At 40.0% G+C, this 16281-nt stretch overlaps 1 protein-coding gene across 1 annotated transcript; it reads left to right on the top strand.

The window, feature by feature from the left end:
• The first annotated feature begins 11694 nt into the window (after nucleotides 1-11694).
• AMIGO2 (adhesion molecule with Ig like domain 2) lies at nucleotides 11695-15922 on the top strand. The gene is made up of 2 exons (XM_069490437.1): nucleotides 11695-12158; nucleotides 12549-15922. Exon 2 carries the CDS (start codon nucleotides 12612-12614, stop codon nucleotides 14178-14180), a length of 1569 nt encoding a protein of 522 aa, XP_069346538.1. The 5' UTR covers nucleotides 11695-12158; nucleotides 12549-12611; the 3' UTR covers nucleotides 14181-15922.
• The last annotated feature ends 359 nt before the right edge of the window (nucleotides 15923-16281 follow it).

Genomic DNA, 16281 nt, shown 5'->3' with positions numbered 1-16281 from the left:
AAGAAATATATGAAAAAATGTTCAACATTTCTAATCATCAGGGAAATGCAAATCAAAACCACAATGAGATATCATCTAACTCCAGTGAAAATGGCTTTTATCAAAAAGTCCCAAAACAACAAATGCTGGTGTGGATGCGGAGAGAAAGGAACACTGTTGGTGGGACTCCAAACTAGTTCAACCTCTGTGGAAAATAGTATGAAGACACCTCAAAGAACTAAAGGTAGGTACCTACCATTTGATCCAGCAATCATACTACTGGGTATTTACCCGAAGGAAAAAAAAAGACATTTTATAAAAAAGACACTTGCATGCAAATGTTTATCGCAGCATAATTCACAGTTGCAAAGATGTGGAAAAAACCCAAGTGCCCATCAATACATGAGTGGGTTAATAAAATGTGGTATATGTATACCATGAAGTATTAGTCAGCCATTAGAAAAATGGTGAACTAATAATACTTTTTGTAACAACCTGGCTGGAACTGGAGACCATTCTCCTAAGTGAAGTATCATAAGAACGAAAAAACAAACACCATATGTACTCACTATTAAATTGGAAGCAAATGATCAACACTCGTGTACATACGATAATAAAAGTCAACAGAAATCAAGCAGAAGGGGAGAGGTGTGGATATGTAAATTCACACCTAACAGGTACAATGTACACTACTATGTGGTTGATGGACACAACTTATAATTTTGACTCAAACTATACAAAAGTAATTCATGTAACCAAAACATTTGTACCCCTGTAATACTCTGAAATAAAAAATGAAAAAGAAATATTTAATATAAAAAGAATCACCATGGAAACACTAACTCCCCACCCCAAGCTGTCTAGCTATACTAATATCAGTCGAAGTGAACTTAAGGGCAAGAAACATTATTAGAGATAATGAGAGCAGTTCATAACTACAAATAGGTCAATCCAATAGGAAAATATTACAATCCTAAACCTCTATGTATCTAATAGTATACCTTCAAAATCAATTAAACATAAACTGGATAGAATGACAAGAAAAAATGTACAAATCAACAATCACATGAGAGGCATATCTCTCTAAAATAGCTGGCAGAACAAGTGAAAAAAGGAAATATCAGTAAGGATATAGAAGATATAAACAGTACAATTAGTATACCTGATCTAATGCCATGTATGTAAAATTGCACCTGCTAATGACCTTGTTTACTTCAAGTGTACAAGGAACATTTATTAAAACCAATACATTGTAATATTAAAAATGTCTCAACAATTTCAAAATATTGAAATCTTTCAGAATGTCTTCTCCTACCACCATGGAATTAAGTTAAAGATTAATAGCAAGAATAGAAAAAAAGTGCTGAAAAATTAAATAATATATTCTAAATAATCCATGGGATGAAAAAGAAAAAGCCAGGAATTAGTATTTTAAACTGAATAATAAAATGTTACATTGCAAAGATTACAAGAAAAAACTAAAATGGTGCTTAGAAGGAAATATATAGTCTTAAATTCATGTATTAGGAAAAAAAGGCTAAAAATCAATGTTTCAGTGTTGATTTTAAGAAAGTAGAGAACAGTAATCAAATATATGAAAACAAAGGATAAAGATAAAATCAAAAATCAAGGAAATCAAAATCAAACATATAATAGAGAAAATTAGCAAAGCCAAAGTTAGTTGCTCAAGAAGATTAACTAAATTAATAAAATCTAAACAAGACTGATAAAAAGTAGAGAAAGCAAATTTGCAACAACAGCAATGAAAAAGTTTTATCACACAAACATAAAAAAAGATAATAAAAGGATGCTAAAAACAACTGTATGCTGATAATTTTGATAATTTGGATGAAATAGGCAAACTTTGAAAAATACAATTTGTCAAAGCTGACAGAAGACAAGATAAAAAATATCAATAATTATTTTAAAATATTATTAAAAAATTAAAAATATGTATTAAAAATTGAGCACTTTATTTTAAAGATGAAAACCTCTGGCCCAGATAGCTTACCAATGATTTTTCCAAACATTTAAGGAAGAATTAACTTCTGTCTTGTACAATTCTTCAGGAATATAGAAACAGGAGAGCTTCCCAGACTTTTAAAAAACAATTATAACTGACTTAGTTCCCGGGACTAGCTTTTCTCTCCAGGTGGCTCCTCAGCTTTCTGATAATGTCTTTCTGATATGAGTTCTATGTTCTTTTTGTCCATTTGCTCTCTTGTGCATGATCACAATTCTACCATATTTATGATGCTGCTCTGCCTTTGCAGACTGTTATTGTACTGATAAAGGAAGAGGGGAGAGATTGTCTTTTATAGAAAGGGCAATTTTCTGATTAGGGAAGAATCATGATGCAGTTGTATTTCTTTTGTATTTAGACTTCACTGATTAACTGCTTGGTGCCTTCTGTCCAGGGATGACAGTACCATATCCAGCCAATCTGAGTATGTGGTCTTATTGGCAGACGTATCTCTCTTGTGTCAATGGTTTCACCCTGTACAATAAATAGTTTCATACCACTAAACATTAAACTCATCAAGCAAACTACTCTTCTTTATTATTTCACACTCACCAAACATATTTATGATTATAAACTTGGCTTCCCAAAATTTTCTTATAGCCAGAGGATATAACTAGGCCAACATCAAGTTCTGATCCACTTGATTTTTGCTATAAATTGATAGGTAGGTATTCTTTTGGTTTATATTTTAGGTTATTCTCCATGTCTCAAATTAACTCTGGGATACCCAAAATATCAAGTTTCTGCACCTGCCAACCTGGGCTATGTTAACATTATCGAGGTGGCCCTCTCTGTAGAGCTCACATCCGGCTTCCCCCAGGCACATCCGACAAACAAACATTTTCATGCTCATTGGGTCAATGCATATTCTCTTTCTAAAAATAGAGCCAAGGATAGTATAGAAATTGGCTCACACGCACACACAAAAAATATAGCCAAGGTTCTCAGTGCTTTCCCAAGAAAGAGAATTTTGAAAAGAGGAATTTAGATGTCCCGTAGTTTTAATAAATACTGAATGAATGGAAAATTCTACTTTGACATAAGTGTGGATAACTGCCACAATAAGAATGTTTTCCACCATCCTGCTGTTTCCATGAAGTAGGAAATGTCAGTGAGCAGACTCATCCTCCAGCAACGTGCTCAGATTTGCACCTGACCTCTTCTACACAATAGCTGCCAAGGAAACCTATGTTGGTTTCCTGCCATGTACTTTTGTCACAATGCAAGAGACAAATAGCAGCATGTCAAAACTGTTCTCTGGAGAGAGTGATTATTATTATTATTATTGTTTGCTTTATTTGGCTTTCCCTATTGTTCAAAACTCATTTGGGCACTCTCCAGTGTGTATTGAGACTGCTGACCATCACTCCTGACTAAACGTCTCCACTGTGGTTGTCCCCAGAACACACCACCTTTGAGTTCCCTGGGGCTTTGAGAAGTCCAGGCACGCAGACCAGTGGACTCATTCCAGTCTGCAGCAGCTGACAGACCACCACCGAGAGTAAGGCAGAGCTGGGCCAAATGAGGACCTGCTGTACTCTCGCACAGCCCGGCTCGAGGGAGCCACATAATTAGTACAAACATCATTGTGGTGAGACACCTCTCCAGCTCTATTTATTTTGTACATAAACCTAGCCATTAGGTTCAGCAAACATTTGTTAAACATCTGTGCTGTGTCAGACCATGTCCAAGGCACAAGGGCAATAAGGCAATACTCTTTTACATCAAAGCCCTTTTCACATGTCTCATCTCGGTCAACCTTGGGAAATTAAACAGTGTGTATAATTGGTACTGCATTTCCATTTTACAAATGGGGAAGCTGAGAATCTGAAAGGTTGAGTCACTTACCTAAGGTCACACAGTTAATAAATGGACATTCTGGGACCAAAACCCAGGGATTTGATTCTTAATTCAATGCCCTATTTTCTACATTGCTCTTTTTTTTTTTTATTACACATTGTCATTTGGCATTTAATTAGAGGGTGTTTCAGATCCTTGGTATGTGCCAGGAGAAAGATACTACTTTCCTTGCTTATAATTCTGTGTTGTTAATGCCATGGATAAGATGAGCCACAGGGTTCATGTTATCATTGCTTAAATCTGAGAGATAATTTTCATCTCTGACCATTTAATAGTTTCCCCCAGATTGTATTTTTATTTTGCATACAATTCGCTTTGTTGCATCTGATACTTTGTCAACAAAATGAGCAAGATCTAAAGTTCTTCATGTATTTGGAATTTTTGAAGTCCAGCGTACATATTTTCTGTTGCATATTTTCCATACATATTTTGGCTCTTGATTATATCCAATTTGGAATTGAATTCTATGCTGTCATATCTTATAGTTACTTCTAATAACACTACAAATTCCTAGACGAGAGCAACCATATCATGGCTCTGGGAGTGTGGCCAGGACTAACAATATTTGCTGAATGGAATTTAAATGATGGCTGACCCGGCTACTCCCTAAATGGGAAGCATTAGAGTTAAATTGTTAAGTATGAAATTAGACCAAGACAGACTTCGGTGAGAGATCTGGTTCCACCACTAATCTTGGGCAAGTTATAAAAACCAACTAAGCCCATGGTCCTCATTAGCAAACAGGGGTGTTAATGGCCATCTTTTAGGCCCTTTGTAGGAATTAAATGAGAAGCCTAGTATATGGTGAGGACACAGTAACTGGTAGTTCTTATTATCAAGACCACTTTCTTGGACCTTTCCAGAGGTTCTTCTCTTATAGTAATGGGATGTTTCTTTTCACTATCACAAACTGAAAGGTCAAATTACCCATAAAGTATCCACCAGAGAGGGCCATGTATTTGCTCAAAATAATTGAGTATTTGCAATAGTGCTGGCTGTATAGTGGAGACAGTTTATTCTTTTCTTTCTCAGTTTTATTTTCTTTTGTGTTAATGTTTGTTGGTGAGTAATGGGTTCCTTCAAACTAGATATTATTTTGAATAATTAAGTTCATCTTTATACAGCTATGATAAATTAATTACTCCTACAGGAAATTGAATTTTTTAAAGGACATAAAACAGAAAACTGAATGCTTCATATAGTTTTCTAAACTGGATTGGTTAAATATTATCTGTATTTATCAGAGAGATAAAATTAACCCAGTTTTGAGAGGTACAATAGCATTTAGGAATTCAATTAGATGATGTCTTCAGGCTAATAATGAGCAAAATGCAAGCAATGGTCCCCAACTTTTTTGGCACCAGGGACCATTTTCACGCAAGATTTTTCCATGGACCGGGGTGGGGAGGTGGTGGTTTTGGGATGATTCAAGCACATTACATTTATTGTGCACTTTATTTCTATTATTGTTACATTGTTAATATACAATGAAATAATTATACAACTCACCATGGATTGGGGACCCTGAATTAGAGCACCTACTATATAAGACCATAATGCTAGGTGCATGGTTTTAACACACTGAGTTTTTTAAAGCAAATTTAAATTTAAAGCAAATTTTTATCTGCTTATTTCATTCCTAAGGCTGAAGATTTTTTAAAAAGATATGCTTGTTTCTCTCATTACATAATTATAGCAAAGAAAAAATCATCCTTTTGCAAACCTCTCAGATTTCTCACTGCAATGGAATTATCCTTTGAGCAGAAACTGCAATTTACCAGCGAGATTATGAATGGCATTCTCTGATTCTTTATCTTTTTCCTATACCTTTCAATTTTTCTACAATAAGCACATATAGTACTAATTCAGAAAAAAGTTTTTAGTTGTTATTTTTATTTTTGTTTCTCATTGAAAAACAAAAGGTGGCATGGGCAGGCGACCATGGCACCTTCATCAAGGCTGGCCTAAAAATGTGCCTTGGGAGAGAAAGATTCATGGCTGTTGAGAGTTGATCCCAACCAAGAATGTTGAGCCCCAAACCTGGTAATATGAACAACTGGCCAATAAGAAATAGGTAAGTGCCTACTAACTGCCTCATTTTAGTCAGGCTTGTGTGGCTATCCTAGCATTAATGCATTTATGTCTAGCATTTATGTATTGCGATCCTAACATTTATGTATTGCTGTAATGATCAGACTAAAGAATAGTGCCTGGCACACAGTAGGTCCTTAGTCAATTCTGCCAATAAATGACTATGATGTTAAGACATGACGGCAAGTATTGTACAAAACAGGGGAGGTTAGAGTCACTTCCTGCCTGAGAAGCCAGAAGAGGGTTTTGCTCTCTGAAACTACAGTAGCTGATAATGAAGTAGGAATCATCACATGACTTTAAACAATTGTAAGTTTTCATGGCATTTTTTCTTATCACAAAAGCATTGTAGAATAATCGAATATATTAATAAGGAAAGAGAAGAAATATGTTAAAAGCACTGTTAGGACGTAGGTATATCCTCTTTCAGATGATCTTCTACACATACCATATAATTCATACACATATTTTTTTCTTTTACAAAAATTGGAATCATACCATTTTGTAATTTTTTGCTATGTCACCAGATATTCCCCTGCCACATTGTTTTTTAATGACAATATAGTATGACACCAGATGGACATATAGTAATTTATTTACCCACATCCCTGTGCTCATTATTTCTGTTGGAAACAATGCTGCAATGAACATGTGATACTCAATCACTTGATAGATTAAAGCGATTTTCCAACTATAGAGAACTTGGCTTATGTTACTCTTCCTGAAGAAGTAATGGGACTGGCATTATCCATGAGAGAGAGAGAGAGGAGGAGCTTGTGTCTGCTCAGTGAGGTGCTAACTGGCAGATGAAGAAAATAAACACAGAGTTGCACTAATTAGTTTTTTAATACTCTGTGTTCCTGGGACCTGGGCAACAGAGGACACATTGTTATGAGAAAATCAGGTTAATTTTTTGAAGTTGAAAGGAACTTTAGAACTAATAAATTGTTATATCCTCAATTAACTCTTGGGGTTTATAAACAGGTTAAAGGATTTTGTTAAAAACGAGATCTTAAATCTCCTCGCCTCATAATACTGGTAGGTTTCTGTAATCACATAGAGGTTCAATACTTTTATAATTGAAGACTCCGGGTAAATGGGACTTTGGGGCCCCCAGCCACATTCTAAGTTCAAGCGCAGCTAAGCTAACTGTGCAGGGCTTTCAACCAGGTCGGTAACCCCCTTAGCTAAAAAACTCCATCCAAACTTTGAAAACAGCATGATAAGTGAAAGAAGTCAGACACAAAAAAGCCAGACACATATTGTATGATTTCATTTATATGAAACGTCCAGAATGGGCAAATCCATAGAGACAGAAAGTACATCAGTGGTTGCCTGGGGCTGGGATGCGGGGAATGGAAGTGCTGGGTATGGGGCTTTTTTGGGGGGTGATGAAAACACAGATGGCCCCCAACTTATGATGGTTCAATTCATCTTACAGATGGTTCCTAAATTGAAAACTTAAGACTTTTTCAACCTAACAATGATGTCAAAGTTACACATTCAGTAGAAACTGTACTTTGAGTAGCCATACGATCATATGTACGGTATTCAGTAAATTCCATGAGATATTCAACACTTTCTTATAAAATAGGCTTTATGTCAGATGATTTTGCCCAACTGTAGGCTGATATAAATGTTTTGAGTACATTTAAGATAGGGTAGCCTAAACTATGGTGTTCAGTAGGTTAGGTGTATTAAATGCATTTGCGACTTACAATATTGCCAATTTATGATGAGCTTATTGGGATGCAATACCATCATAAGTCAAGGAACGTCTGTATTCCAAAATTAGTGGTGATGGCTGCACAATATTGGGAGTATACTAAAAATCAGTGTATTGTTCATTTTGAAATAATGATGAATTTTATGTTATGAGAATTTTATCTCAACTGAATTAAAAACAAAAACCAAAAAATCATCTAGCCTATGTCAATGAGGATAAGAGATATAATGATCAGATGGGTGAGTGGGGATTGCTTAAAGAGTTGCCCCTTGTGAGCTCTTCCTGGGAGGACATGTGGTACTTCCCCAAGTAACCACCCCCCATTTCTAGTCAAGTAAAGGGGGCATCCAGAGAAACAAACACCCTGTGCACACTGGGAGTTCAGAAAGCACAAGAGCCAGAATTTGAGTCTGCTCTGAAAATACGTCTCCATATTGTGAGCGACATAGGATTGGGTGAGAGATGTGGTTCTATAACAAATCTTGGGAAATTTACAAAAATCAACTGGAGTAGGCCAAGAGAAGGAGTTGAGTGCACTTCTAGAGTTGCTGGGCAAAGGTATGTGTTTCCTGTGGGCTAAGGCTTAACTCACATTGTAAAACCCCTATTAAGAATGCTGCCCACCAGAGTGAGGAGACCTCTGCAGGAAGCTCCTGCGTGCCTGTAGAGCCAGCGACCCCAGTGAACTCTATCTCCAAAGAACACCCAATGTGCCTCCTCAGGTTATAAAAAGGACACAACAGACGTCTGCCAGTGTCCTAATTACACCTGATTACAGGAAGCATGCTAGAATCAAATGAGATAAAGAATGTGAAAGCCCTTCATAAGATATAAAGTGCTGTTAAAGTGTTATTAGTTAAAATGACTTCAGAATCATCAAACTGGTGTTATAACAAGTTCTTATATCTCTAATTCCATAAGTCTTTGATTACAACCTGAGAAAATCTGGAAATCACAAAGCTAGAAGAACCCCTGAGATTTCAACTCCTCAAATCACTTGCCTAGAGGCAGAAGTTATTTCCAAACCCGGCCAGACACTCACATGACCACATCCAGATCAGCACACTAGATTCAGAATTATCTCAACTGTCAAATCACTTTCTACTATCCCTTGGAGACATTATTGAATGGTCAAAAATACCAATAGATTATGTCATGTGGAAGAGACCAGAAGAATATCTGTCCTATTTTAAACTCCTGAGAAGGCAACTCAACCATCTGTCTTGGCAACCCATTCTAGGTTGGATCCACACTGGCAGAAACATCTCTCTTCTGTTTAATCTAAATTCTTCAAATAGAACCTTGAGATAATTGGATCCCATTTCATTTCCAAATAATTTGGAACACAGTTGTTTACCATCTGGGTTATAGAATTATATAAAGTCACAGGGTTGTAGTGAGCAGTAAATAAAATAATGCATGTGTCTGGCACATAATAATGGCTCAGTACATATTTATTATTTCCATCATTGTATGTATTGGGATTCTGTCAGTCACAAGTGACATAAGCACAACTCAGAATAATTTAAGCAAAAAAAAAAAAAAAAAAAAAAAAAGACGAGGGAGGTGGAAAGTATAATGTAAAAGGAAATAAAAGTGTGCAGTGGCCTTCAGGTACTACTGGATCCAGGACTCAAATAATGATTGCAGGGCTCCTCTTTCCCTTTCTTTCCCTATGTCTTTCAGACAGATTTTTGAGGTGTAAAGAAGCAGGATAGCAACCAGCAGATTCAGGTGGAGTAAACCATATCTTAACCACCTTGAATAGGTTCCCCATTCATCAGTTTATTCATCAAAAATGTATTGATGTGTCAGCCAGGGTTCTAGAAGCTGAGAATAGAGTAGTGTCCAAGACAGATAAAATTGCTGCCCTCATGGAATTTATCTTCTAGTAGAAAGAAGAGATCGATTAGAAGAAGGTAAAGAGGTGAAAGAATGCTAGAAAGATAAAAATGTTACCCTCCACAAAATAAGGTCACATCTTACCTTATTATATCACACTATTAAGGTCAGCTCTTACCTGTCTCTTTTCCCAGCTAGTAAACCCAACCCTTTCACAACTTTCTTCCCCTCCACAAATGTGTTAACACCCCCAAATCAGGTCTTCAAATGGATAAATAGCCTTGTCTGTGGATTTTGAGTGCATTTAGCTTATTTATGTGTGTAATCTCTGCATAATGTTTATAAGACTTGCCTGCAGCTATAAAAACATAACCTTTCCATTTCCATTTTTTAAAATTCACTTATTCTTCTTAGACTATCTTTGTATTAAATATAGGTCTTTCTTCTTCCTTCATGGTTTTCTTTGAATAGGATATTAGCAGAATATTGCAAAAACCTGGTCATTTAGTAGTCATTTTAAAAGTATTCTTCTGAGTAATTTTAATTCTATTTATCTATGTTAACTATTCCAACTCCATAAAAATGAAGACCTAGTGACCAAGATTTTTCAGAACCCCAGGAAGTCTCTGCCTCTCCCTTGGGAATTCACAGTGAGGAATGCCTGTATTCCTAGGCTAAAATTTAACTTTTCATGAAACTGAAGCTAATCTGAATCAAGTTGTCCTCACTTGAAAATGTCTTGATTTATCACTGCTAGTCCACCTTTATTTCACAATCAGGCTGACAAAATTAACAATGCACACAATTCTACTTAAATTAGGCGCTGGTCTGACAGATCTGTGCTACCACAGCAATGACTCTGGGACAATGTAGGGACCAACTTTCACTAAATTGCTTAAGTGTGGAGGGCTTTGGGAGGGGAAAAAGTTGGTGGCTATTGCCATTGTTTTTATTTTTTAAGTAATATTACAAGTTATCTGCCCTGCCCTGTTTTCTCAATTTGGTCTGCTATTCTTTCTGCTGCGGTTAGCATCTTTTGCCAGGGCAGTAATTTCTTTCTTTTAATCCGGATATAATGGCCAAATGGGCCATTTGGCTCAGTCAAATCCCATCGTTAAAACTTATCTCGGAATTAAACAAAAATGGATTTTTAATCGAAAAGCTCATCAGTCTCATGCCCTCTACCTCATTTTCGAATGGCCTTGTCCAGCTCGCACCTTCTGTGCCGGCTGGACCACAGCGCTCCGGGGTGGGGAGCCTGCCCGCCTCTAAGGTCCCTGGACGGCGCGAGCCACAAACACACTCGCAAAAAAAGAAAAGAAAGGAAAGAAAAAGGATCTAGCTCTAGGATTACTATTGTTACTGTTATTATTATTATTTAGGTTAATACCCCTATCTTTCCATTCCAGCCAGAAGTCGGCTCCAACCCTTCTTTTCCTGCTACCCTCCTCCTCTTCAAATTGGGCACTATCCCTGACGCCGCCTTCTGAGTTAGGAAAGGGATGGAACTTTCCCAGGGAGGCGAGGGGTATCCCCGCTGCGCCTTCCCGGTACCGTCCCTCAAGCTGAGATCCAGGTCGCACTAGAGGAAACGTGCCGGACTTCCCTTCCTCCCCGACCTCCTCCCCAAATGTGGGCGGAGACGTAAGGCTGCTTCTGTGTTTATTTTGTAAACCTTGAAAGTCGACCGCACTAAGCGTCCATAAAGCCCCCTTGGCCCTCGACCCAGAGCAAAGCTCTGAGGTCGGAGGACTAAGTAAACAGGGTGGGGGGAGAGACGCGACCTGCTTGGCCGCGACAAAGTGGGTCCCCAAGGGTGCGACTCCTCCCTCTGGGGCTGGGCGTCTCCCCCTTAACCTTCCCGGACCCACCACTGCCCTGCTTCGGGCTGGACGTACGGACACATTTGGCAGGACAGTGGATGGGTGCGTCCTTACCCGGGGACGCGAGTCTGGGCCTCGGGTGTGGACCCCTGCCCCCGCCCCCGTTGGCGCGGCGGTTCTGCAGGTCCGGAGGGCACCGGGAGGGGGAAGGGGGAGGCGACGGCGGGGCCGCGGGGTGGCCTGACGGGGGCGCCGGCCGCCTCTCGGATTGGCTGCGCCGCCGCCCCCTCCCGCGCTGCGCGCCCCTCGCCACTCGCCAGGAGCCCAGCTGGCCCCTTCCCGCGACCTCGGAGCTGGTTCCCGCAGGAGGGAGGACGCGGAGGGGCGGCACCAGCCTCCCCGACCCTGGGCGCGCGGGAACCCAGGTCCTGCAGACTCCCGAGCGCGCAGAGGCGGGGCCGACCCGCCGCCCGCGCCCCCGCCCCTCGGACCCGGCTCCGGGAGCGGGTCGCCCGCGCGGGCACACGGCGGCCAGAGCGCCGAGGCGGTACCTTCAGCCGTGCAATGAGAAGAGCCGGGGAGAACCAACCCGAGCCAGCGGAGAGCTTGGCTGCGCCCGGTTTGTTGCTGCCGCCGCGGCTGCTTGAAACTCCCCAAAGTTGAGAGCCGGCGAGAGGCTGCCGCCCGCCGGGAGCAAGAGGGAAAGGAAGTCGGAAGGTGCAGGAGTGACAGACACGGACCGACAGACGCGCAGACCTTCAGAGAACACCACGTCGGCGGCCTATCCCCCGAGCTCGAGAGGCTTCCCAGCTCCGTGAGTTGTTTTCTGGACGGGTGGCTTGCTAAGTATTTCCGCTGAATTGTTTATAGGATGCGTTTGTATATTTTTGTGTCCGTTGGAGGGAGTAAAAAAAAAAAAAAACACACACACACAGGATGCACCTTTTTAAAAAATTGAGTTTCTGATGGTGAGACAGTTGTATTGAGAGAATCTGACTATAAATGTCTTGTCTATAAGCAGGAATAATAACCCCGGGGGGGGGGACGCATTTAAACAGTAAAGAGGCAACATAGAGCTCCCCATTGTGAAATAAAACCCATTTCAAAAGTTATTAGAAAGAAAGTAAGGTATACTCTTCAGGGTTAACCTAGTGGTGGTTAACTTATGCATTTTACACCCTCTTAAATATTAATTGTTTACCAGGTTCCCCGGTGGGAGGCTGAGCTGGTGGAAAAGACACCAGGAAGAGACTCAGAGGCGACCATAATGTCTTTTCGCTTACACACACTGCCCACCCTGCCAGGAGCTGTCAGACCCGGCTGTAGAGAGCTGCTGTGTTTGTTGGTGATCACGGTGACTGTGAGCCCTGGCGCCTCGGGGGTGTGCCCCACCGCTTGCATCTGTGCCACTGACATTGTCAGCTGCACCAACAAAAACCTGTCCAAGGTGCCTGGGAACCTTTTCAGACTGATTAGGAGACTGGATCTGAGTTATAACAGAATTGGGCTTCTGGATGCTGAGTGGATTCCAGTGTCGTTTGTAAAGCTGAACACCCTAATTATTCGTCATAACAACATCACTAGCATTTCCACAGGCAGTTTTTCCACAACTCCAAATTTGAAGTGTCTGGACTTATCATCCAATAAGCTGAAGACGGTGAAAAGTGCAGTGTTCCAAGAGTTGAAGGTTCTGGAAGTACTCCTGCTTTACAACAATCACATTTCCTATCTCGATCCTTCAGCATTTGGAGGGCTCTCCCAATTGCAAAAACTCTACCTAAGTGGAAACTTTCTCACACAGTTTCCTATGGATTTGTATGTTGGAAGGTTCAAGCTGGCAGAACTGATGTTTTTAGATGTTTCTTATAACCGGATTCCTTCCATGCCAATGCACCATATAAATTTAGTGCCAGGAAAACAGCTGAGAGGCATCTACCTTCACGGAAACCCATTTATCTGTGACTGTTCCCTGTACTCATTGCTGGTCTTTTGGTATCGTAGGCACTTTAGCTCGGTGATGGATTTTAAGAACGATTACACCTGTCGCCTGTGGTCTGACTCCAAGCACTCCCATCAGGTGCTGCTGCTCCAAGATAGCTTTATGAATTGCTCTGACAGCATCATCAATGGTTCCTTCCGTGCACTTGGCTTTATTCATGAGGCTCAGGTCGGGGAAAGACTGATTGTCCACTGTGACAGCAAGACTGATAATGCAAATACCGATTTCATCTGGGTCGGTCCAGATAACAGACTGCTGGAGCCAGACAAAGAGATGGAAAACTTTCACGTGTTTCACAATGGAACTCTGGTTATAGAAAGCCCTCGTTTTGAGGATGCTGGAGTGTATTCTTGTATTGCAATGAATAGGCAACGCCTGTTAAATGAAACTGTGGATGTCACAATAAATGTGAGCAATTTCACTGTTAGCAGATCCCACGCTCATGAGGCATTTAACACAGCTTTTACCACTCTTGCTGCCTGTGTGGCCAGTATCATTTTGGTACTTTTGTACCTCTATCTGACTCCATGTCCCTGCAAATGTAAAACCAAGAGACAGAAAAACATGCTAAACCAAAGCAATGCCCATTCATCTATTCTCAGTCCCGGCCCTGCTAGCGATGCCTCCACTGATGAACGGAAGGCAGGTGCAGGTAAAAGAGTGGTGTTTTTGGAGCCCCTGAAGGATACTACTGCAGCCGGGCAGAATGGGAAAGTCAGGCTCTTTCCCAGTGAGACGGTTATAGCGGAGGGCATCTTAAAGTCCACGAGGGGGAAATCTGACTCAGATTCAGTCAATTCAGTGTTTTCAGACACACCCTTTGTGGCATCCGCTTAATTTTGTGCCTGTATTCGTATGATGTCATAATTTAATCTCTTCGTATTTAACTTTGTTTGTGGTCTGCAAAATAAACAGCAGGACAGAAATTGTGTTGTTTTGGTTTTTGAAATACAACCAAATGGTCTCTTAAAATCGTTGATAGGAAATGAGGTAAAGCACTTTGGTTCCTAAGTGTGTCAGAGAAAAATGGTGTTGTTTTCCAAAGTTTTAAGTTCTAGATAACAATATCTTAGCCTTTAGCACCATTGATCTTTTCAAAGCTGGCCCGGAGGTGATATGACTGACATTATTAATCCCTTTATTCAAAATTCTTAAAAGAAAAAACTAAACTTCATGTGTTAGTGTTCTTTAAAAATAGACTTTGCTAACTTCTTAGGACCAAAGTTGAGTTATTTTAAAGAAAAGCACTAGTGTCCTATTTCATTTTTAAAAGATATGGAAGAAAGAATCAAGCAGCAAAATATAAAGTAAAGTTGGATTGGGAATTATTCAGTCAAAATCACTATTTCAGACAAGAGTAAACAGACTATGCTGATAAAATCTCCTGGATAATGCCACATCGTATATGGTGTTAGATAAATAGTGCAAGGAAAATACATTTGTTCACCTGTCTTCTTTCCATGCTGTATCCTTGTACAAAAGAGCTCATTGAAAGTTCAAAGTCATCATTATTTGTTGCCATAAATATGTAGGTGTCAATACCCGAATGTCTGAGTAACTTCTTAAATCTTTGTTCTAGCACACTAATATTCGTTCATATGGTTGTGTATATGTAAACCTTAAATTATGTGAACTATTAAAGAGATCCTACTGTATTGTGTTTTGAACATTTGAATTAATGCAAATATATGTAATCTGTGACTTGATGTTTTATTTGGTTATTTAAAAACACAAATCTAAGATGTTTTATGTGTTCAGATTATGGTATTTTGTGTAAAGCACCACCCTGTAGCAAATCTCTCTCCAAAATTCTTATAGTTATAGTATAGAATTTATTTTTAAAGGGGGGGAAAGGCTTTAATGTATTCTAGACCAATTTATACCTTCTACCTCACATTTTATTCTGATATCATTATGCATTTTACCTGGGTTTAGAAGACACTTAAACTCTGATTTTGCAAGCAGTGCGTGCCCAGGAGGCCTCCTTATTATCTCTGTCTCTGCCATGAGGTAATCAGGTACCCTCTCCGAATTTGTTTCCTCAGCTGTCAAATGAAGGTTTCAGACCCAATGGCGTTTAAGGTTCCTTCCCATACTGGAATTGATGATTTCCTAGTGGTCTTAGCTCCATCACAGACTTATACTGGCTTTCCGAAACTTTACCACATACTGATGGAGTGCAGGAATGGGATTAAGATAGCCTAGCAGAGCATCGTATAGCTCAAAGTTCCGGATCACCAAGTCCCACTCCTTCCTCTTCTCAGGGATGAATGGGGCCCCAAGAGGGTTGTCTGTTGTCTAAGGCTGAGCAGTGAATTAGTGACAGAGATAGAAGGAAAGCTAGGGTTCAGCATCTTCTCTGGCAAAGATGAGAGGTCCAAAGGAATGGCTATCTTTAACAGGGTGGGCATGGAGAAGGAACCAAGGACTCAGACAAAAACGTGATCAAAAAGAGGCAAAGGAGAATCAAGGATTGTTGTAACTGGGGCTATGAGAAAAGAGAATGTTTACAGGATGAGAGTAGGCAACAGTGACTTATCGCAGAGCAGGAGATGAGGATGGAAGATCAACCACTGACTTTGCAATGGTGGTTTTCTGTGGAGTCAGTAATAATATTAATAATAATGGACACATGGTGAGAGCTCCCTCAGTGCCATATTAGACTCTCAGTGGCAGACTGGGCAGCAAGGGGTAAAGGAACAAGTGGCCAGGAAGTGTCCTTTTAGGGACTAGGAGGCAGAACTACTGCTCAGTAGCATTGAAAATTCCTTATTGCATGATGTTAAACTTACTGCTCCTGCCTCTTAAACGCTGACCTCACCCTTTAGACAATATCCTTCAGAGCCAAAGATGTTACAAACAAACATTTTATTCTGGTTAACCATTGAAATAATTAGGAAGAATTCTGTGATTTGTGTGACCTTTGAAATCATCACCT

Source organism: Eulemur rufifrons, chromosome 16 (assembly GCF_041146395.1).
Source record: "Eulemur rufifrons isolate Redbay chromosome 16, OSU_ERuf_1, whole genome shotgun sequence".
Taxonomy (NCBI): Eukaryota; Metazoa; Chordata; class Mammalia; order Primates; family Lemuridae; genus Eulemur; species Eulemur rufifrons.
Note: the sequence above shows the minus strand (reverse complement) of the source record. Positions and strands in the feature narration are given on the sequence as shown.